Here is a 22679-nt window from a genome sequence, read left to right on the forward strand (position 1 = left end):
CCCTCCCTACATTTTCCCCCCTGTCTCCCACCCCAGACTCCCACCCCAGCAATGGGGACTAAACACTGAGGTAAATCCTTCACCACCGCCTCTTTCTCTTGTGGCACTCCCCTGTCTTTCCCCAGCTTCTCTAGCTCATTCAGCAAAGTGAAGGAGGCTTAAAACTTCAGGCCACCCTGAGCATGGTCCTCTGGAAGCCAGAGACCAGTTCTGCCACTGTCCAGCTGCACAATCTCTGTATCTTAGTCTCACATGTGACCGGGGCAGTGAAAGCACCCTAAAATCGTGACAAGACACAGTCACCAAGCCTCAGAGCTCACAGTTCTTTCCACCACGACTTTTGCCCCTTTCCCACTGGGACTAGCGCTGTTTTTCTCTCTGGTGGACGCTGGAGTTGGCGTCCAGGGAGCTGTCCATTGTCCTTACCTTCCCTCATCTGGAAACCAGACCGAAGAGGGACTTCATGTGTAAATCCTTGGTGCCTCCTAGTCCAGGAAGGTACCTTATTTTCCTGCCTAGAGTTTGACTATCCTGGCCTATCTACCTTCCCTCATCTGCTCGACTGCCCGCCCCTTTTACCTCCTCCTGCTGCAGTTCAGCACGAGTGGGTTTGATTTTTCGCTCAAGGCGAACGACCGCAAGTCGCTGATGAGTTCTGAGCAGAGCAGGGACACACCCCTTCCTCTGGCAGCGTGTGGACGTGTGTGTGTGCGTGTGTATGCATGTGTGTGGAGGGTGGGTGTGTACTGAAAGTGGAAGATTTCACAGCCTGCATGGAAGCCCTGATAATGACTCCCCGTTGCTTCTGAGAATCATCCATCCTGCCCCCAATTCACGGCAGCACCACGCAAGATGAGCTAAGCCCCAGGTCTCTCCCACGGGCATCTGGCTGGGCCCTCTACATAAAGCACCAGCAAGACTTCCAAGACACATGAACGCCCACACACTCCCTCTCTCCCAGAAGAATCACCTCCCATTTCCAAAAAAAAAAAAAAAAATCTGGGAGGAGCCAGCTGAAAAGAGGAGCCCCTCCCCTACTATGCCGTAGGGTGTATACAGGGAGGCCCGGGGCCTGCCTATTTTTCTTTGCTTTGGCTTCATCTTCCTTCAGGAGCAGAAGGCTCATCTCCTGAGTTTTTAATGGCGGAGCATATTTAGCATTCAACACACACATGCAGGTTGATAAGGCCCAGGGAGAAGGCAACAAGCCACCCAGGGCAGGAAAACCTCTTCCCAAGTCTTCCCTGCTCCTGTGCATATCCAGCCAACATCAGTGGATTCAAGTTCTCTATCTGTGTGCCAGGGCCAGCTGGGGTGAGGGGCCTGCGGCTGGGAAAGTCACTCTGCCAGGGCCTGGTACCTGGCTGAGCCAGGACTTGTAACAAAGGATGAAAGGTTCACCATGATGCCAAAGACCAAACAACCAGAATTTCCTCTCTCTGTCTCTGTCTCTCTCTCTCAGTCTTGTTCAGACTCACATTGTCTTCCCACCTCAGAGTCCTGAGTGCTGGGGCTACAGTTATATTCCCAGTGACTTTAGAAACTAAATCATCTTGCCCACCTCCGTCACTGTGAACTACAGGGACACTAGCCAGGCATTCAGAGGTTAGCTGCTGACCCCCTCAGGGGTGATCTGTAGCAGGAAGGTAAATGGAGGAGAGAGTTCAGAGAGCTGCAGGTCAAAGCCCGACTGCTATGTGAATTCTCAAGGAGTTCGCAGGGGACAGATTTAGTAACATGGGGATGTCCTCCTCTTCTTTCTCCTCCTTCTTTTTAGTGGTGCTGGGAGCTGAACCCCCGTGTACTTAGGCAAGTGCTTCACCACTGAGCCTCACCTAACCCTCTTTGGAGACGGAGTCTTGCCAAATTGTCCAGTCTAGCTTTGAACTTACTCTGGAGCCCAGACAGGCCTTGAGCCTCAGGCTCCCAACTAGTGGAATTTACAAGCCTGCATGGGGGGAGGGGGTATACATGGCACAAAGCCTGCATGTGTCAGGGGACAACATTGTAGAGTTCGTTCTGAGGACGGAACTCAAGCGCTTTACCTGCAAAGCCATCTCACCCGCCGTCCACTTTCTTCTTCTAAGTGTTTGATTTATTTATTACTTGATTGTTCGTTTAGTCTTGAGACAGGGTCTCACTATGGAGCCCTGAAACTCTCCAGACAGACACGGATGGGACTAGAACTTTGGAGCACTGGGACTAAGGGTATGAGTCACCATGTCCAACCTCCCCTTCTTCCTATTTAAAGTGGTTTCCCCCCTCCCTACTAAACCACAGAAAGGACAAAATCACACAGCTGCAGACTATTCCACTTTGTGTGAAAATACCAAGGGATCAGCCTGGCTGGGGGCGCTGTTTATACCCATGAGAAAGGATGTCCTCCTATCTGCTACCAAAGAGCAGGGCAAGGCTGCCCAGTCAAACAGGCAGGAGATGCTGTGTGCTTCTGTGGCCTTAGGAGTCAATTCGGAACTCAGCTGGAAAGAGCCCTGGTTGGGTCTCCTCTGGGCATCTCCCTGCTCTTCCAGCTTCAGGTCCAGAACGCCAGGCTAACACAAGAGAACAGGCAGCGTCCCTTCTACTGCACAAAAGACTCATCAATGCATTTGCAAGTCCAAGACCCAGAGGTCTCCATGCAGGGTCACTCGGAAAGACACCGAGGCCTGAGCTCTCTCTGGTAGTAGCCATTGGTGACTACGTGGCTCTCTCAAATGGTAGCCACTGGCAACTACTTAGCTCTCTCAGATAGTAGCCACTGGGGACTACTTAGCTCTCTCAGATAGTAGCCACTGGGGACTACTTAGCTCTCTCAGATAGTAGCCACTGGCGACTACTTAGCTCTCTCAGATAGTAGCCATTGGCGACTACTTAGCTCTCTCAGATAGTAGCCACTGGCGACTACTTAGCTCTCTCAGATAGTAGCCACTGGCGACTACTTAGCTCTCTCAGATAGTAGCCACTGGCGACTACTTAGCTCTCTCAGATGGTAGCCGCTGGTGACTACGTGGCTCTCTCAGATGGCAGCCACTGGCGACTACGTGGCTCTCTCAGATGGCAGCCACTGGCGACTACATGGCTCTCTCAGATGGCAGCCATTGGCGACTATGTAGCAGCTGCTCTCTGACTCGGGAATGGAATTCTAAAAGTTCAAATTCACAACAACTTACAAAGAGAAACCGGATTTAGTCATGACCGAGTTTTAAGTGTGCCTGGGATCACTTGCACCTGTCACTCTACCAGACAGTTTCTAGTTTTTTAATAATATCTGACAATGGATTAAATAGTCCTGTAAACTCAGATGTGCCCTCGAGGTAAAAGACCCACAGGGTTGCCATGACTGGGGAAGGGAGGAGGTGGGGAGTAGGGACAGGACCGGAACCAAGAGAACATGAACTAACTTACTAATCACGTGTTGAAAAGATGACATCGTGGCAGTATCGGGTCAGAGAAAATATACTGCTGAAAATTAATTCCATGTTGCTTTTCGCTTTTTTTAAGGTGGCTGTCAGTTTAGAGCGGGATGTGTGTACACACACGGTATTTACACTGGACACTGCTAGTCCAGATGCTTTATACAGAAGGTTACTGCCTCCAGGAGCTCATACGGTCCCCTTCAACAGACCTCTTTGGTTCTGTCTGACATTCAGTTCAACAAGTGCTAGTGACGGCGGTTCCTGGATTGTACAACTGCCAACGGGCCACTATGCTGGGGTCACTCCGTGCTGGGGCCACTCCGTGCTGGGGCCACCCCGTGCTGGGGCCACCGTCCTGGGGCCACCCCGTACTGGGGACACAGTGCTGGGGACACCCCGTGCTGAGGCCACCCTGTGCTGGGGACACCGTGCTGATGACACCGTGCTGGGGCCACCCCGTGCTGGGGACACCGTGCTGGGGCCACCCCGTGCTGGCGTCACCGTGCCACCCTTGAGTAGGAGGAACAAAGGAAGCGGAATGTATGGTGGACCAGACACAGAGAGCATCGTGGGGAGAGGACATCACAGGCAAAGACGAGATGCCACAGACTGAGAGCAGGGTGTCAGGGTATCGGGTTGTTGGCCAGGAGGGAGTAATGAGAAAGAATTGAGAACAAAGTGACATGGGACGTTAAGAATGGTGACGATTTGGACCAGGAAGATGGGGGGTGCTGCGTGCAGCAGGCAGGAACAGTAGGATCAGCAGTCCCTGTTCCCAGGGCTCCTCTTCCTGTCCCATTCTAAAGGGCCCTACCTTTGTCCTTTATTCTTCTCATGGGCATTCCTTTTCGGGAGGTCCTATCTATACCATGATGTCAATGACCTGTCTACAAGAACGAATCTCAACTTCTGTTCCACCCTGACCTCTCTCCTGACCCCCAGGACGATACTTCTTTGCAGGTATATCTCAGACCCCTGCAAAGGCACCCATGCTAAGCCCTCTTTTTCCTGCACTTAGGGAAGTGGTGAGGACAGAGTGACCTGGCCATCTAAGCCTGAAGTCCTGACATCGTCCTAATTACTTCCCCATAGTTAAACATGTATACACGGACCGCTCAGGAGTGTGACATCCTCTCCCATACACGTGCCACTCCTCAGGGTGTCACTACCCCTTCCTGGAGTCTAGGCTCTCTCCATATCTCACCTGGACTGTGTAAAAATACCCTCACTTTTCTCAGTGCTTCCAGAATGCTCCTCTAGTCTTCCTTGATGCTGCTGCCAGGGAGACTATGCAACCGAAGACTGTTCTTATCATTCTCTAGGTCATCTCTACATGGTCCGCTCCACCCAGGCCCCTACGCATGGGAGGCATGCGCTCTACCATCCAGCTGCACTGCCAGTCCAGACACCAAACTTGGCATTTGGAGCATTCCCCAGGCTATGCATATGTGGTACACTATTCCCTTAAGGGCGCTGGGCCCAGGCACTGGGCTGCTGCAACTAATCAGACCCACCACTGACCATATATAAAGCTCCTTTCTTTTAAGGGACTTTGCCCGAATTAGGTTGATCGACATGATCTGAGAAGGTCATTTTTTTCTTGTGTATGTGTGCATGTTTGTGTGTTTATGTGAATGTGTACATGTGTTTGCGAGTGTACACAGACACAGAGCGCGGAGCTGAGTGTCTTCCTTGACTGCCTTCCACTGTAGTTTTTGAGATGGGCTTCTTAGAGAAACAGACGCTCATTGGTCAGCGGGTTTCAAGGATCTGCCTGTCCATCCCGTCGGCCTGTCACCAGAAACACACTGCTGTCCCTGACTTGTATGTGAACTCTGGGAATGTGAACTCAGGTCCTCGTGTTTGTGGGTCAGGCCTTTTACAACAGAGTCACCTCCAGACCCCTGCTACCACCCCTTTTCTTGTGTGGATGATGGGAATCTGAACTCAGTTCTCCAGCAAGAGAAGCAAGTTCAAAGCCAGACTCTGCATGGATCATGTGTGTGACTTTGAGCTAGTCACTCAGCACGTACGATCTCATTTTCAAGGCCAAACAGTTCGTGAAGTTTGTGATTCTAAGCCACACCCTTCTCAGAATTTCTCAACTTCCTTATTGCCTACTAGATTAAGAATGAGCCCTACTACCAACACAGAGACCCTCTGTAAGCTAGACCCAAACTCCCTCTTTCAATTCTGATGACCCATTACTATCTATTACCCCAGTTTCCCCTGCCCTCTCTTCCCCTGGCACTAGAACATGCCTCTGTCTTTACTCAATATTTAATGGGCACCTAGAATAATAACTACGTGGCCACTATAACAAGAATTGGGGATACACAGGTCCCACTAATGTTACATATAGAGCTTTATACAAGTTGGGAACAAAGGCCTGCAGTTCAGGGACCCAAAAGACTGACAATCTTCATCCCCTAGCCATGCTGGTGCAGTTCATAACCTGGACAACCGTATGCTGTAGCCTTTGGGACCCAACGCTAAATATGAACAGAACAGGAGAAGGGCATCCAAGCCAGGCTGAGGACTCAGAAGAGACCTACCAGGTGAAGTCACTCCTTAAGTCATTCCTCAGCTTACCTGGGGGTAATGCAACTTTCAGCTGCTATGTAAGAAAAAAGCTTTGAAAGCTAACATACATTTTTTAAATTGTTTTTAAATTTTACTTTATGTGTTTACTTTACCTGTGTGTATGTCTGTGTGCCATGTGTGGGCCTGGTACCCACAGAAGCCAGGAGACGGCATCAGATCCGCTGGTTGTTAGTTGACATGTGGTTGCTGGGAATTAAACCTGGGTCTTTTGGAAAGCAACTAGTGCTTTTAGCTGCTCAGCCATCTTTCCAGTCCCAACGTGCATGTAATACGCCTACTTAGAGGGCTGGGAGAAGCCTCGCTGAGTGACTGCCCGTCTTGAGCTCACTCAGACTTAGCAGGCAATGGGGAGCTTGAGAGGGCTCTGATTTAGAATTCGGGCTTCAAATGAGACACAGGGATGCCAAGTGTCTTCCTTGAGGACTCACAGAAAGTCCAGGGTAGAGCCTGGCTTTGAACTCACTTTTCTTGCCTCTAGTTCAGTGTTGGGTTCCTTCCAGGCTGTGCCTGACAAGGCCGCTCATTAGCTGTTGTTTTCCACCTGCTCACCTTTGCCCCCTGCTGGTGGGTGTGTCTTCCCTGCCCCTGTCAACTGTGGCTGTCATCTTCTGCCAACATGGGAACCCCTGCTGCCAGTCCTGCTCCCTTGACTGACACCTCCTGCCAGGTCCTTCACAGGGCTTCCCGCCCCGAGCTGAAGGTGCCCGACGCCATGGCAGGTCCCGGTGTGTTGAGAGGGTCGACTATGCTGGCCAGGGAAACTGAGCTAACTCAGCAGTCTCAGCGGCCCCTTCGAAAGGTGGGTTCACAGCCGGGCGGTGGTGGCGCACGCCTTTAATCCCAGCACTTGGGAGGCAAAGGCAGGTGGATCTCTGTGAGTTCGAGGCCAGCCTGGTCTACAAGAGCTAGTTCCAGGACAGGCTCTAAAGCTACAGAGAAACCCTGTCTCGAAAAACCAAAAAAAAAAAAAAAAGAAAGGTGGGTTCACTTTTCTCACGGAGGGGGTGGGGATCCTTGCCTTCCGTACGTTTGTCCGTAGGTCATTGCCAGACCTAGAAACTCTTCTTCTCTGCTTCTGCAGTGCTGGGGACCCCACTCACGCTAGGTAAGTGCTTTACAACCAAGCAACACCCCCTCAGCCCGAATAAATTATTTTACCATTTTCATGTTTCCCTTGAATCTCTCTTTTTGTTTTTCCCATAGGGTCTTGCTACATAATCTAGGCTAGCCCCTGAACACCCCCCAGCACTCCTCTAGCCCTGGCCCCCTAAATGCTGGGATCACACACGTTCACTGCCATGCCTGTCTCTGAGGAGCCACTTCTCCGGTTCTCCAGCCGGATGAACTCCACGATTTTAATCCCAGGTGAGGAGACTTTGGCGGGAATGAAAGAACACTGGCAGTGACCCAGGCATTGTGCTTGCTGCTGTGCACAAAGACGCTCACTGGGTCCTTGCAGCACCCCACGGGGCAGAGCTGTCTATGACCAGACTCATGCTACAGTACCGGAAACTGAGGCACAAGACGTTCAAAGGACACCTGCTCAGTAATCCCTCAGCAGAGGAGCCCACTGCTCTCTGGGGGTATTGGGAGGAGGGCCTGGGAGGGGGACACTGCCACAACTGGTCCGAGAGGTCACTAACTGTCACTCTCAGACCAGGCCTCTCCTAAGCACTGTACCCTACCAAGGACAGATCTACGCTAGCTCCAGCAGCCCGCGGAGAACACAGACAGTTCACGAGGCAGGGCGGCGTGCAGCCACGCCCCCTTTCCATCCTCCCCTCCCCCCATCACCTGAGGCTCTTTCTCTGATGCGGCATAATTAGCTCTTTACAAGTTTCAAAATTTCCAGCGCACAGCCACCACCCCATTGATGGATGATCGTGTTCCACAGCTTTGCTGGGTAGGACGTTAAGTGCAATTAACTACCATTAATTAACGAACACCGTTTCTCTTTAGATATATAAATTAGACACACTCCACACTTGTCCCTTCTCTGTCTTTGGGAGGCTGGAAAGATAAAGTGGACGGTGTTGTGACAAGCCAGGCCCAAGGGCTCTGTGTTCATATTTTCAGGACGGTTTCCAATTTGTCTAGTCCAGGGGGAGCCTTTCGTGGCTTTTTGGTAAAGGCTCCCCAGCAGAAGCACGATTTACCCTTTATTTTTCCTTTCCCCTACTCCTCCCTTTCTAAGATTCACATTGTCCTTGGGGGTCTGGGAACAGAGGCCCTGTGGGGGTGGGGATTCTGCTTCCAGGGCTGGGGCACCATCACAGCCTCCCTCTTCTTCCCCCATGACAGCCTGTGCATAGGTGGTTTACACCAGCGGTTCTCTTCACTGGGGCAGAAAATTGAGAGGCAACCATGTAACTGAGGAATCTTTCCCTCTTTTCTTTGCCTCAGACACAGTATAGCGCAGCTCTCAAGTGTACAAATATATTCCTCTGTCCAGGCATACAACACTTTTAAGGTCCCATGCTCCCTCTCTGGTTACTAGAGTCTAGTCGTTAGCTTCCACACGACACTGTTCTGAGTTCCTTCCTCAGCCCCCCAGGGCCCAAGTCAGAGCATGGAAGCAGACAGTCTCGGCACCCGACAACCCGACTCACCATGGTTTATCCCTTGGCCCCTTTGCAGAGAAGACTGTGTGCTGTTTGCTGCTGGAGGTAAGTAGATTGTCTTTGGGCGTTTTAAATGGCTTAGAGGTGCTGCTGACAGCGTTATGGCCGCTGAGACAGGCTTTCGTCTTTGCCTGTGCTAATGATGTCCGGGCATTGGAGGCTGGAGACGCCGGAGAGGGAGAAGGCCTGCACATTGAACTGTGTCTTCTCTCTATGGGAGGGGGAAAAAGAACAGAATTCAGCACAGCATCTGGGGTCAATGGATCCCACGGTCACACACACTCGTGAATGCAGGCACAGAGCAGGCCTCTCCTGGCAGGGTTAGCAGCTCCACCGCCTCTGACATTTGTTCCGATGTTGGCTTCAATGCCAACTAACGATGACTACAGTCGGGACTTCTGTATCAGATGGCATGCTAAGCTAACCCTGGGGTTCTCACGGGAAGTATTTCTATCTGTCTGCAAAACCGCTTCCACGGGAGTAACAGGTGTTACCCGACACAGTAGATCAACCACAAAACCAACATGATCCCCAGACAGCAACCCGGATCTCCAGGGTCGTGGGCAGGGCAAAACTGTTAGGATGAATTCACCAGGACAGGAGCAGTATGGAAGTCGGTGGTGACGGTGGAGGAAGGGTGAATCTGAGAGCCTTTGAGGGCCAGGAGAGACTCAGTATCTGCCTCTTCCTGGGATTGTGGCAGAGAGGCTGCGGACACGTCTCGGGGTAGCCTCTTTAAGCTCACAAAAGTTTAAGAACACAGCACACGGAAGGACGCAAATGCCTGAGCAGAACCCACAGTAGTAGTGCACGGATTTGGGAGCTTCCTGCGGCTCTACAGGAAATTCTAGAGGTCGGGGCAGACAGCTCGCTTCCATCTCCTTGGGCCAACAGACAGGAAGCAGACCCTGAGCAGGACTAAGCAAGAAGCTAGACTCTGAGACACACCTGTAACAGGTTTGATCAAAGTAAGCGTCTCTGGAAAAGTACTTTTCCACGTCCCCGACAGCTTTGTACACAGTTCTGGGAAAGAAATCTCAAACTCACACAAGTTGTTCCTGAAATCCTAAATTCCCTCTGGCTCTCCTGCACCTCAATTCAGGTAATTAGTTGATTAATCTTTGCTGAAGAAATAAACGAATTGGCAATAAAAAGTCCTGGAGGGAAGAACCCGAGCTCACAAATCTGTTAGCCTGCACGGCTGCGGCAAAGGTGGGAAGAAGGGAAATACGGTGGATCACAGCACCCTCTGTCCAGCCAAGACCTGTCTCGGGGTTTCCTCCGAGAGAACCGTTTCTGGCAGCTGTGACAAAATTGACTTGACAGAAGAAAGCCACAGTGTCCTTTGAGAGCATCTCGGGGTTCCTCCTCCACCTGTCACGCCAGTGGGCTCTCGGGGTCTCTCAGAGTTGACCGTTTGGAATCAGGGGCTGCCGTTTTTGAGGATCATCGGTTTGGGGGCATTTTTTATCTGCACGGCGCTTATACTCAGTCTCTACAGAGTGACTCTGTGGGTCACTGTCCTTCACTGGCACAGAGCAAACCCTGCTGCACACATGCCTTATTATCTGAACCATCCACTGAAGGTTTTGAAGATGCGGGGCTGAGAGCCAGCACACCCTGGGTCCTGACTGATAGCCTTGGGGTGGGTTAGGTGTGTTCACTGCCATGCTTGCTCTCGGCGTCCATGTCTTCATCTCTAAATGAAGCGGGTCCCTAGACAGTTCTCAGGCCTCCTTCCACTCCACTAAGATCCGTTCCTCATCTCTCCTGACTCCTGGATGTCACGGCCATAATTACAGATTGAGTATTGAAATACCTCGTGTGGATAGGCTCGTCCTTGGAAGAACTCACTCTTTGTAAAACGGACTGGCCTTTAAAACCCCTTTGTGACAGGCAGGAAGCAGCCAGGCATGTCTACCCTCCCACAGCTGACTGGCTGTGGGAGACTCAGAGAGGCCAGGTAATTACCAAGGAATAGGGCCTTGGCCATGGGCCCAGCTACCTCTCAGGAAGGAAATGGTGTGTACTGTGGACAAGGCTGGAGACCATGAAGGTTCTCCACACAAGTACGTAACACTAAAGGTTAGAAGTAGGCTACACGAATGGACTAGTCCGATCTGCGAGGCTCGCAGGGAGGACTTGGTTTGAGGCCATGATGGGACCAGAACTGAGCCCCCTCAAAGTTCTTTTTTTGAGCAATTTCTTTCTTCTTCTTCTTCTTCTTCTTCTTCTTCTTCTTCTTCTTCTTCTTCTTCTTCTTCTTCTTCTTCTTCTTTTTACACGGGATTTTGATTCTAAAATAAGATTTTTATTTCTATCACAGATCTTTCCTATTTTTCTCTAGTCTTCACTCACTGTCTTGCTCAAAGCTGGTGAGGACTGGGGTATACAGAAATGTCATTTATTAGCCTTTGGTGACTGAGTGACAAAATCCTTATTTTTCTAAATTAGTGGTTAGAAACTGTTGAAGTAGTGGGTAGGGGAATTAATTAGGAACAACGTGCAAAGACACACACACACGGCGGTCACGCTAGCACACATGCTTGACCGCAGCACTCAGGCGGCAGAGGCAGGCAGATCTCTGAGTTTGAGCCCAGCCTGGTCTACAGAGTTAGCTCGAGGCCAGCCTGGTCTACAAAGCTAGTCCCAGAACAGCCATAGCTACACAAAGAAATCCTGTCTCCAAAAAAATAAACATATAAATAAAAAATACACACATTCATGAAAAATGCTGTATGATACTCATTGCACTTAGTGCAATCTAAAAAAAATTAATTAAAAATTGAAGTTTAAAAAATGATAGAAGTAAGCAGAGATGAACCACAAGAAACTGTCATTAATGTACAAGAGCGGGGAGGAGGGGGAAGACTGGCGATTCTGAAATCACCTTCATAGAGAAGTTGTAGCCATGGTCTTGACCCATATATTATACCGTTAAACTGGTATAAACATTAAATCAATGATTTTTCTTGGTTTTGTGTTTTTCTTCCTCCATAAGCCCCCTCCCCTTTCTGGTTTATTGTGACAGTGTCTCATAGCCTCGATTCACCAGGTACTTGTGGCTGCAGTGACCTTCCACCTAGACCTCCCAAGTGCTGAAATTATAGGCCTGAGCCGCAACATCTAGCTTACAGGGTGCTGGGGATTACACCCAGGACTTTGTACCTGCTAGGCAAGCTGTATCTCCGGCCCCCAGAAATCCTTAAATATCCATTTGAGAGAACAAGTTGCACATAAGAGATATTCGTCAAAACCTGATGATTAATCAATGAAGTAAGCAGGCAACGGTAGCCCATGCAAAGCCAGCTTTTCAGTCCTCTGAGCTTACTCCTACAGGGGCACGTGAGAAAAGCTACACAAGCGTGTAAAATGGCAGAACCTGAAGTCAGGGCTGCACTGTATTGGTGATCTGCGAGCACACTTTTGAACATGTGTGGAATGTGTTCCAGGCAGGGCAGGATGAACACACTGACAGGAAGACCCTCACTGGCTTCAATCTGTGGGTCTCTAGCATGTGAAGACCTGCCTATAGAAGCCTTACACGGCTGTATCTTTGGGTGCAGAGATGGGGATTGTGACCAAAGATAGCAAAGTCTTTGCACTTGCACACACACACACACACACACACACACATACACACACATACACACACACACAAAACAAATTTGCGCACAGGTAGCCTTCTATGGGCAAAGCTTCCTATATGTTTTTGTCAGGGGCCTGACCTTAGCTAGGCCCCATCATGATTTTATTTCCACTTGCCCTGCATGGAAAGGGTTGGTGGGACATATTCTTCATTCACTATGAAAATATTTAACAGACCTAAGCAATGTTAGAGAGAAGGATCCTGTCCCTCAAAATTTCTGTCTCTGTGAATGTACACAGCTGTATTAACAAAACTGTAATCAACTGATATTTTCGACTATTCTTCCACTAACATTGTTTTATGTATATATGCATATCTAATTCCCATGCGCTTGCCATATTCAGTCATTAGCATTGCAGAATATTTAGCTACTCTCTTCCTGTCTGGCATTCTAAAAACTAACAAAGTGATTTAGGACTTCTTCTGAGGTAACAGAACATTCCCAATGGGAAAGCTTGCGTGCATTTACATCTCTTGCTACATACGTATTTCCAGACCACAGAATTTCCCTAAGAGACCCCCACAATTTAAATACTCAGCACATTAATACAAATGATTGTGAACCAACTTTATGTCCCACCACTTCTGTCCTTTGGCCATTTACTAATTAATTTACTTCATTATATGCACTGTCAGTTTTATATAGTATTTTCTGTGTGCTCGTAACACTACCACATACCTGATTAATTTGCGGCGCTTAGGTTTACAACTCCTTAGATGACCTATCAGTATTTCCATTCTGTAGTTGGGGAAACTGAGGCTCAGAAATACAGTGAGCTGCCCAAGGTGTGGAGCCGGGAATGAGAATGCTCACACCCCCTACATTCTCTGGGATACTGGGTTCTCAGTTGGTGGAAGTGTTTGGGATGGAATAGGAGGCGTGGCCTCATTGAAGAGGTGTGTGGCTGGGGGTGGGATTCAAGATTTTAAAAGACTCACATCATTCCCAGTCTTCTCTCTCTCTCTCTTCCTCCCTCTTATTTACAGATCAAGATGTGAGCTCTCAGCTGTTCTTGCTCTGCCACTGTGGACTCTAGCCCACTGAAGCTATAAACCCAATAAAACATTTTCTTTTTAAGTTGTCTTGGGTCTTATCATAATAGAAAAGTAACTAGACATGAAGGCACAAAGCCAGGCAATGTACATTGGATCTGAGGATACCTTTAGGACCTAAGCCTTTTCTTTCTTTCTAAAGGATTAAGTTAAGGGGGGTGGGGTGAGTAGTGCAGAGAGATGGCTCAACAGCTAAGAGCATTTATCCTTTTATGGAAGATCCAAGCAGTCCACGACTACATGTAACTTCAGTTCCAGGGAATCAGATGTCCTATTCTGACCACTGAAGGCATTATGCATGCATGTGATGCACATACATACATGCAGGCAAAACACGTAATATAAAATGAATAACTCTAATAAAAATTATAATAAAAACAAAAAAAGATCAGGGGTGCTAGGGATGTAACTTGGAGATATGCTCGGCACAGTGCAGGAGGGAAGAGCTTGGAAGGGGCTGCGGTGGAGCAAGCAACATTCACTGATGCTACCCTGGGCCCCCTGCTACCACCGTGGAGCAAGCAACGTTCACTGATGCTACCCTGGGCCCCCTGCTACCGTCACCACTACCTTTGTTAACCACAGCCATGCACCGCCCCTCCACTGTGCCCCTTCCCACGCATCATCTCATTCATCTGTGGGGCTAGTTCTCCACGTTCTCCCGGAACGGATGCCTTCCCCAGATGGCCTTTCCTCTCGCGGATGACTACGTTACGTTTAGGGTTCCTTTAAGCCCATATCTCAATTCCGTTTTCCTCCACTGATCTGGAAGAGGTGGCTGTGGGGCGGGGATGCCTCTCTCCCACTTTCTAGGGACATTTCAGAGAGTGGCTAACTCCCCTAGAGCTGGAGGCCCTAGGACCAAAGACAGGAAAGCCTGAATGAATGAACCCACCCTTTCACTTTTTCTCATTTTACTCCCCAGGAAGCCAAGAACTCAGCAGCTTCTCTTCTCCAGCCCCTGTACCCCCAAATACAGTGCTTAAATATCCAGGTAGTAGCCTGGGGAGCAATCCTGGGAACAAGCAGGCAGGGGACTTGCAGCCACTAACTAGGAATGAGAGCCCTATTGTCTTCCTCCTTAGCTTCATTTCTTCTCTGAGTAGTTCCATTTCAGTCAAAACTCAGAATCCTCCTTTCCACGCTCTTTCTGTCTAGGGGATATTTTCGTGCGCATAGCATCAATATCCTTTACTGAATCCTCCACAGAGATGTCTTAGGAACGGCTGAGCTGGCCTCAGGCATCCAGTGTGCTGCTTTTAGGAAGAAGTTGGGAGTTTTCCAAAACTGTTTTTAAGGAGCCAACCCCATCCTAATAAACCTGAAACACCACAGATGCTAGTGGCCTTCCACAGCTGTGCGAGCAAGTGCAGGCAGAAGCTGGAGTCTGACAACGCAGTCACCGTCAGCTTCAGCCCCACAGGACAGCCAGTGGGGGCCACCAGCTTCAGCCCCGCAGGGCAGCCAGTGAGAGGACCATTCTCTACATTCCGTCTCATCCCTGGATTCTATCTGCTTTGGCCTCTGCCGTGAGGATATATCTCATTAGGAACACTCTTGAGTTCCGAAAGGAACTCCATCCACAAGGAAACTGGAAGGGTTGGTGAGAAGGCTCAGTGGGAAGGATGCCTTCAGTCCTGAGTTTGAGCTCCAGGACCCACACAGGGCAGAGAGATCTGACTCCAGCCACGTGTCAGGGCATGGTACCACCCACGCAGCAGCACGCGTATTCTCTTGAAAAGCCACACAACTGTTAGCTTCTAGGCAATAGATGGAATGGGAGCTTCACTCAATTATGAATGGAGACCACAGTTGTGCAGGCTTCGAAGCTGGGAAGAGACCCAGCCTTGCCTGCCTGGTCCCAGAGATGGTGTCCTCTCCCCATGCCATGGGCCTGGGATATTCTTTTCCCTCCACACTTTAAAAAGACAACTTCTCCAGTGGGTCCAGAGGATGTATTTCCTGTCTCAGAGCCACCCCGGGGTTCCTGCGTGCAGTCTGATGGTGAAGCGGCTCTTTATCTTTGCTCCCTTTCAAAGCATTCTCCCCCCAAACCTGCTCTTCAGCTCGGCATTTATATGATAGCACATGCTTCTGGCACCAGACACTGCTGGACAGGATCTGGGGAGTCCCAGGGATTTTCCAGGGCCTCAAATAAATTTCATCCGCTCTCGGGATGCTCTCGTGAGATACTCAACCTGGCTACAGGGGAAACTCACAAGAAACAAGCATGAGGATGATCCTTTAAAGGGATTACACTTTTTTTCTGGAGGTACACCCCCCCCCCGTGATAATAACAGGAAGTAGAAAGCATGTAAGCATGTGCAGCCTTTGATCTGGTAATCTGGCAATGCTAGCTTGAAAAAGAGACCTCAAGGAAATATCTCAAAAGGGGCAGGGGGTTGGGATGCGGAGGGGTAGTTCAAAAACATTCTCAGTAGCGTTGTTTACAGTAATAATAGTAATAATAAATGCTACAAACGAGACAACCGAAAGTGACCAGGAGGAGGGCTAGCTCAAGCTGAGCAAACGTGCAGTGAAATAAAACACAAATCCTCAGGAAGTGGAATGCATCACCAATACTGAGCAAACACTAATCACTACTTAATTAGTGTAAGGAGGAGAAGGATGGGGAAGGACCCAGGACCAACTGTGTTCTGGGCTTGTTACGGTCGTACGATGTGCAAAAAGGGTAAAAGCCAGTCCGTCAGCCCAAGAGCGGGTGACAGCTGAGAGAGCAGATGCAGATACGGAGGGAAGAAGGCAGGAGAAACGAGTCAAGTCTCACTTCATTCATTCACTGACTCTTCTTTGAAAGCATTCCTGGCCACTTTCCCTGAGGCCCCAGGACACGAGCACCGTGGACCCCAGTGAAACCATGGACAGTGTCATTTGCTGAGTCTTTAGCAGACCCCAGGCTGGCCATCGCATCTCTCCTCTTGGTGGCTAGAGAACAGACTTGCCTCCCTGAGGGCAGCTGCCTTTCCTGGCTTGCTGACCTCACCCGCAGCCAGACACCACCTTCCTCAAAGGGCGCACCTTTCTCGCCAGGCATAGAGGCACACACCTGTAATGCCAGCACTTGGGAGACTGAGACAGGAGGATTGAGAGATGGGGACCATACTAGGTTCACAGTCTCAAAACAACAACACTGTGATCAACAGAAGAACACTGGGTTTTCTATCGCCTTGGTTGTTCCTGTGTTTCACCCCGGACAGTGACAAACTCACAAGGGGTCCTCTTGTTCCGTGTTAGCCTTCTCCATAGGCACCTCCTGCTCTACAACCCATGGAAACACACCTTGGGCTGTATAGGCGTCACCGTAGCTCTGGTAGTTTCCTGCTTTTGGATAAGCCACTGAGCTCACCTTAAATAGACATAGTGAACCTCATCCTCAACCAAAGGGCACTCACATGCAGCCAGATGTTGGCAAATGGGAGGCACACGCCTAGGTATCTTTGAGAAGTTCTGACAGGCTGGCATCCCTAATATTGAAAATACCAGAACAGCTGGATTTGGTGTCTCTGACTGTCTGGGGGCACCAACAGCAGCCTCTGCCCAGGACCTGGGGCTATGCACACCAAGGTTTCTGTCTGCTGTGGGCATGATCAACCCATAGCTCACAGAGATGGATCCTGGACAGGGGAGGCACAGACGTGCCCCAGGCTCTGTGCAGGGCTATGTCAGGAGTTTCTTCAGTCTTGTGACAGCAAGGCTAGGGCCTCCACGTTGTGCTTTTTAAGAAAAGTCCTGAGGTGAATGCTCATGTCCATCAGCATTGGGAGTTAACAGAAATATGGACCAGACACTATGGTCTCTGAAATCAGAAAGAACTGGGCTCAAACCCCAGCGCTGCCCCTCATTAGCCCTGTGACTTGGACTAATAATGTAACCCCTGAACCCCAGTTCCCCCATACATAGAAGGGAGACACCGCCCACATTAAAGATCACAACTCGGTAGGAAGCCTCTGGCACACGCAGCCTCTCCCCCAAGTATACGATCAACCGCGTTGTAATTGCTGGCTTCCCTGTCTTATACCTGGGCACTCTGAGGGCAGGGATCTTGTTTATCTCTGACATTTAACACAGTGAGCCCTCACTACATCCATGGCTAAATAAAGAATGTTGAGAGGATCAATCCACAGGTAAAGACCACCACAATGCCAACTCACAGTAGACAATATCCATTTCCTGATACATGAAAAGACAGATATAAGAAAAAACATCTCAGCAGCTTGCCTAAGTAGATGGGTCATGGCCTTTTCTCTAGCCCGAGTTGAAAATTTTCCGTTCTCATGAATGCTGGGAAGCTCACGGTTTGAGGACACAGGTTGAGAAGCAGAGGCTCTGCTTTATTTCCCTGTCAGGCTCCAACTTGGGCAGTGCAGAGCCCTGGTCTCCTCCAAGAGAAGGTACAAAGTCTCTACTCAGTGCCGAGCTCCCAGTGTCACTCAGAGCCACTCACCCAACAGGTTGTCATGGTCCCCAGCAGCCACTAACGGAACCACGTCTGTTCTCCTTGGAGTGGCAGTTGGTAGTGGCAAACAGGAAGTTGTCTTGAAGCAGGGTGTGGTTATGCCTGTCAACATAGGCGTACAAAGCCGCACGTTTCCCTCCTCCCCCTCTTTACTCCTTCCTCTCTCTCCTCTGGAGAGAAAAACCTGAGTTGTTTTGTTGAAAGGTAAACTTCTATTATTTTATGCAGGACCAGTCATCGCTACCGTAACAAGCGAAAACCTGGGGCAGAATGGAGCCTCCAGTATAGCAGAGGCCTGGCTTCCCGTCTGTCACTCACTCTGGCGTATCTCTGAGAAAGCAGGTGCCTGTGAGTATATGAACTGTTCTTTTCCTGCTCCGTAGGCACACAAGAAACAAAATTCTAGTTTGACAGCAAGCCAAACACATTCCCAATCACTTTAATGAACATGGAGACAGTGGACTGGCCACACACTATATCTGGGGCCCAGCGAGTGCACACACTAGGCCGAGGACCATACATGACTAGGAACAAGGAAAAACGCGGTCAGGAGTTTCAAGCCATGTGCAACATTTAACAAGACCCAAAACAGTTCTTAACGGAGACTGCACGTGAAAACAGAGAAAGACCGTCTCCCTGCATGTAAGGCAGGAAGTGCTGCTTGGGCTGCACGTGAACGCTGCAACGCAGGGGTGGCGAAAGACAGGAGGGGGCCTGATAGCTGGCTCCCCAGAGCTCTCAAAGGTGTGCTATAAAATTTTCCATTCCTCTCCTCTCCCTGGACCCGAGGCTTGAGCCTCCAGAAGGGCTGTCTGAAATAGCCCAGTCCCCAGCCTCCTACTCCTGCCCTCTTTCTGAAGCAGCTGCTATCCCCACTGGCTGCTCCAGCTCCTGCCCACAGGTCTACACAAGACACTCATCTCTCTGAGTGCAGCCATAGGCTGCCAGCATGCTTCGCCTGCCAGACTCTCTTCTGTGACCTAAGTCCAGCCCCATGCCTTCCTGGAGGGCAGGCCACCATAGCCTGTGTTCACACTTACACTTCCCGGAGAAGCAGCCTGGCCGTTTGGATGAGGAGGCCGAGCCAAGGACATGCTGGGTAATGGTGCTCTTCTGGTAGCCGTTTCCTGGCTGCGGGCCCTGGCCAGTCATAACGCTTCACTTCCCCTTTAAGAGAGCACGCCCAGACGAGATTGAGGAAAGACACAGCAAGAAGAGGGCAGGCAGTCCGGGGTGCATCCTGAATTCCACCGGCGATGAGCATGGGGTTTCCTGAATCCCACACATGAGGTGTGGTCAGAAGCAGCCAGCTTCTCGGAGGCTCAGGAGAGCTCTCTCTAGGTGTAGAGGGTGGGGTGGAGGCGATGGGGGGGTCTCCTGCAGTCCCCTAGGAGCTGCTGTCCAGCCCACTTGGGTCCTAGGTGGCCTGGAGGTACCGCCAGGCTTTCTGTTCTCCTTCCCCACAGGGAATGCCCATCCTGAAGGGCAGTGCCCATCAGGCCCTATGCTTTGAAGACCATTATTATCATTGGAAAACCCCAAAGGGATCATGTCATTCTTAATTTCAGTGGGGTTTTCATTCATTCTGGATGTTTCTGGGTTTTGTTATTGTTGTTTTTTTTTTCCTGAGCTGATTTCTCATGTAACCCACCTCCAATCTTCCCACCTCCAATCCCAGTCTGCTGGACACAGGTGTGGGCCAGCAATTGTGGCTCTCCTTCTGGGTACTCCGAGACTTTCTTCCCTGACTGTGTGCACAGGTCAGCCAGCTTGCGGGAGAGGGGCCAGCCCTGACAGAGACCATGCTTACAAAGGGCCATGGGTGAGATGACTTAACATCTATGAAACACCCGGAACAGACAGATAACATAGAGACAGACAGAGAGTTTAGATTAGCGGCAGGAGGCAGAGGCAGTCGGCTCTCTCCTGCGTTGTAGGCCAGCCTTGTCTACATAGCGAGTTCCAGAGCAGCCAAGACTACAGAGCGAGACTGTCTTTAATAAAAATTTCAATAAATCAGTGTATTTGATGAATGAAAATGAGGACATGACTGCTCCTAGGTACGACTGAGGAGAGGGGTTATTACAGATGTGATGGGGAGAATGGTTAGAGGCACCTGGAAGACTTCAGACTGAATCAGGCCATGGGGAAAGGGGCAAGAGAGATGAGAGAGGACAAGTGGACGAAGAGAGGCGTCTCTGCGCAAGAGGCCAAGAGAGGAGACAAGAGTCAAAAGAGCACCTGACGGAAATGACTGGGACTAGAGAAGCCTGGGGTAAGGGAAGGGAAGAGAAGCTGGACTGAGATGGTTTAGGGAAGGGGGGTAAGAAGGCCTGGGAGGAGGAGCCACACGTACTGAGTGAGCTTTGTCCGGGGTTTCTCCAGGACCTGACATCTGGGAGCTCTTTTTCTGCTCTCAGAACCTCCTTTGGGTCTCGTCCAATGTAACTTTCGAAAACCTGGCTAATACCCGATGAATCTTAAGTCATTTCCAGGTGAGCAGCATCCACCTTTTAGTAAGGAATACTGTAAGCAAGTCTCTGAAAAACAAGTGCTTCCAGGAAGATCCCAGGCTGTGAGAAAGTGGGATCCCTTTCACACAAGCCCCCCCCCCCCAAGGCAGACGAGCCATGCAGAGATCATCTCGTGACAACTGGCCAGCTTGACAGTGTAACGAGAGCCAGAGCTGGGAGTCTCTGTGGGGGAATTAGAGACAACTGTTTCGCCGAATTAGGGAGAATTAATGTTTTTCTGACTGCAGGGCTGAGCTAGTCTGTGTCCACTGCTGTTTCTTGGAATGGTGTCTGTGTGGACGACCGGGTGTGAGCCGGCAAGCCACTGGCCAGGTCTCCTTTCTGGATCATCTGAAGCTTTGGCTGGAGATAGTCTGCTCCAGTGTTATGCTGTGAGCTTTGTCCTCTGGACTCTAGGCCAGCTGGTCAAAGGGTCCTTGAGCACACTGCTCCTACCCAGGGGACCACCAAGAAGCCGTCTGTCAGATGTTGCAAGGCTTAGCAGTTCGGAGAAGATGAAAAAGCAGCCCCATGGCCTGGGAGCCAGACTCTGGCCAGAGTCAGACAGCAACAGCTCTCCTGGAATCTCTGCTGAGAGTTCCAGGAAGACCTGGAGGTCAGAGGTGGACACTTCCCATGGCCAGCTTTTCTGGTGCACTCTGGTTCTTTTTCTGCCTGGCCCATTCTTTCTCCTCACCTCAGGTGCCCACAGAGTAACTAGGTGGCCTAAGTTTTCAGCACACAGGTGGCTTAAGATAATAAGATGAAAAAATTTATGTTGCCGCAGCTCCTGAGAAACAGCAGGTTTGAAAGTGTAGCTCTAAACACAAAAACAGGAAGGGGCAAAGTCCAAACGGTGCCAAGGCCGGTTCTGCAGAGCAGGTGAACAAATGGCTAAGGGAAGCCTGGGCAGAGATGCTCCACTCCCTAGCTATCTGAGAAATGCAAATCACATCTAAAAGGGGCTAGCACCCCAGCACAATAGAATGACTATTTAAACAGAGGAACAGAACGGGAGCTGGTGAGGACGAGGAGAAAATGGAGCCCCTGTGTACCGCCGTGAGCAATGTAAAATGTGATAGCTGCCGTGGAAAACAGCACGGTAGTTCCTCAAAGCATTAAACTAGCATTACAGTATGATTCAGTAGTTCCACTTACGGGCATATATCTATACGTAATCACGTCCAAAATAGCATCACTCTGAGGAGCTAGTAGATGAGGCAGCACCAGGTCTTCACAGCCGAATACAAAATACGGCAAGTGTGTCCATCTGCGCACATGGCATAAGCGCGCATATGTGTGTGCGCATGCGCACGAGGATTGTTTCCTGTTCCTCCGATCCAGGCAAAAGCGGGTGAGGGAATGAAGGTTTGTCCGGCTTACAGTTCAAGGCTACACTCCACCTCAGACTAGGTCAGTCACAGCAGTTGGAGCTTCAAGGAGCTGGTCCTGTCACACCCATGAGCAAGAAGGAAGAGCAATGCATGCCGCATGCTTACTGCTAGGTGGCTTTCTCTGCTCTGTGATTCAGGGTCCCTCGTCAAGGGAATGCTACTGCTCATAGTGGGCTAGTCTCCCACCTCGACTAGCACAACCATGGCCGTGGCTTTCAGATCTGCTCATGGAATCTCATCTGGACAACGTCTCGCTGAAACTCTTCCCAGGTGATCCTAGGTGGTGTCAAACTGATAACACTCACTAACCGCCAGGGGCTGACGAGATGTCTCGTGATGGCACTTGACGCCATGGCCAGATGACCTGAGTTCGATCCCCAGGACCCACAAGGTGAAATGAGAAAATCTCAACAGCCACGAGGTGTCCTCTGACCTCCACACAAGTAACACACACCCAGATAATAAACAAGCAAACAAATGTCCTATCAAAACAAAACAAACCTCTAACCGACACAGGGTGGTATTCAGCCTTAGGAAGCAAGGACATTCTGACACACTACCCTACGGATGAACCTTGACAACATCACACTAAGTGAAATGCCCAGCTGAAGAAAGGCTATACTGTAGGGTTGGTTCCCTTGATAGGAAGTAGTTGTAGTCAAATACAGGCAGGCAGGGGAATGAGAGTGGGCAGGAGTTGGGGGAGGGAAGGGAGAGCCTCCTGCTATTTATTAGTAGCCACAGTATTAGTGCTTTGCAAATCCAGGGGTTCTGCAGATCGTGGTAGCAAGGATCATAAAACAATATGATGGTACCAAATGCCTTTGAGCTACACATTAAAATTAATTAAGATGGTCCAGGAGCCTTTAAACCCAGGAATTGGGAGGCAGAAGCAGGCAGATCTCTGTGAGTTCCAATTCAAGGCCAACATGGTCTACACTGTGAGTTCCGG

General features: G+C 50.1%; 1 protein-coding gene across 18 annotated transcripts in view; it reads right to left on the reverse strand.

Annotated features, from left to right (window-relative positions):
• Atxn7l1 (ataxin 7 like 1) overlaps positions 1–22679 on the reverse strand; it is a 233633-nt gene that overhangs the window by 41229 nt on the left and 169725 nt on the right. For all 18 annotated transcript variants that reach the window (XR_005286119.1, XR_005286118.1, XM_038335782.1 and 15 more), the window contains one exon: positions 8630–8852. Coding sequence is in view for 16 of the 18 variants with exons in the window: in XM_038335782.1 (XP_038191710.1) it covers positions 8630–8852 (223 nt within the window). In the remaining 2 variants the exon portion in view is untranslated. The remainder of the gene's footprint in view (positions 1–8629; positions 8853–22679) is intronic.

This window comes from Arvicola amphibius, chromosome 7 (genome assembly GCF_903992535.2).
Source record: "Arvicola amphibius chromosome 7, mArvAmp1.2, whole genome shotgun sequence".
NCBI lineage: Eukaryota > Metazoa > Chordata > Mammalia > Rodentia > Cricetidae > Arvicola > Arvicola amphibius.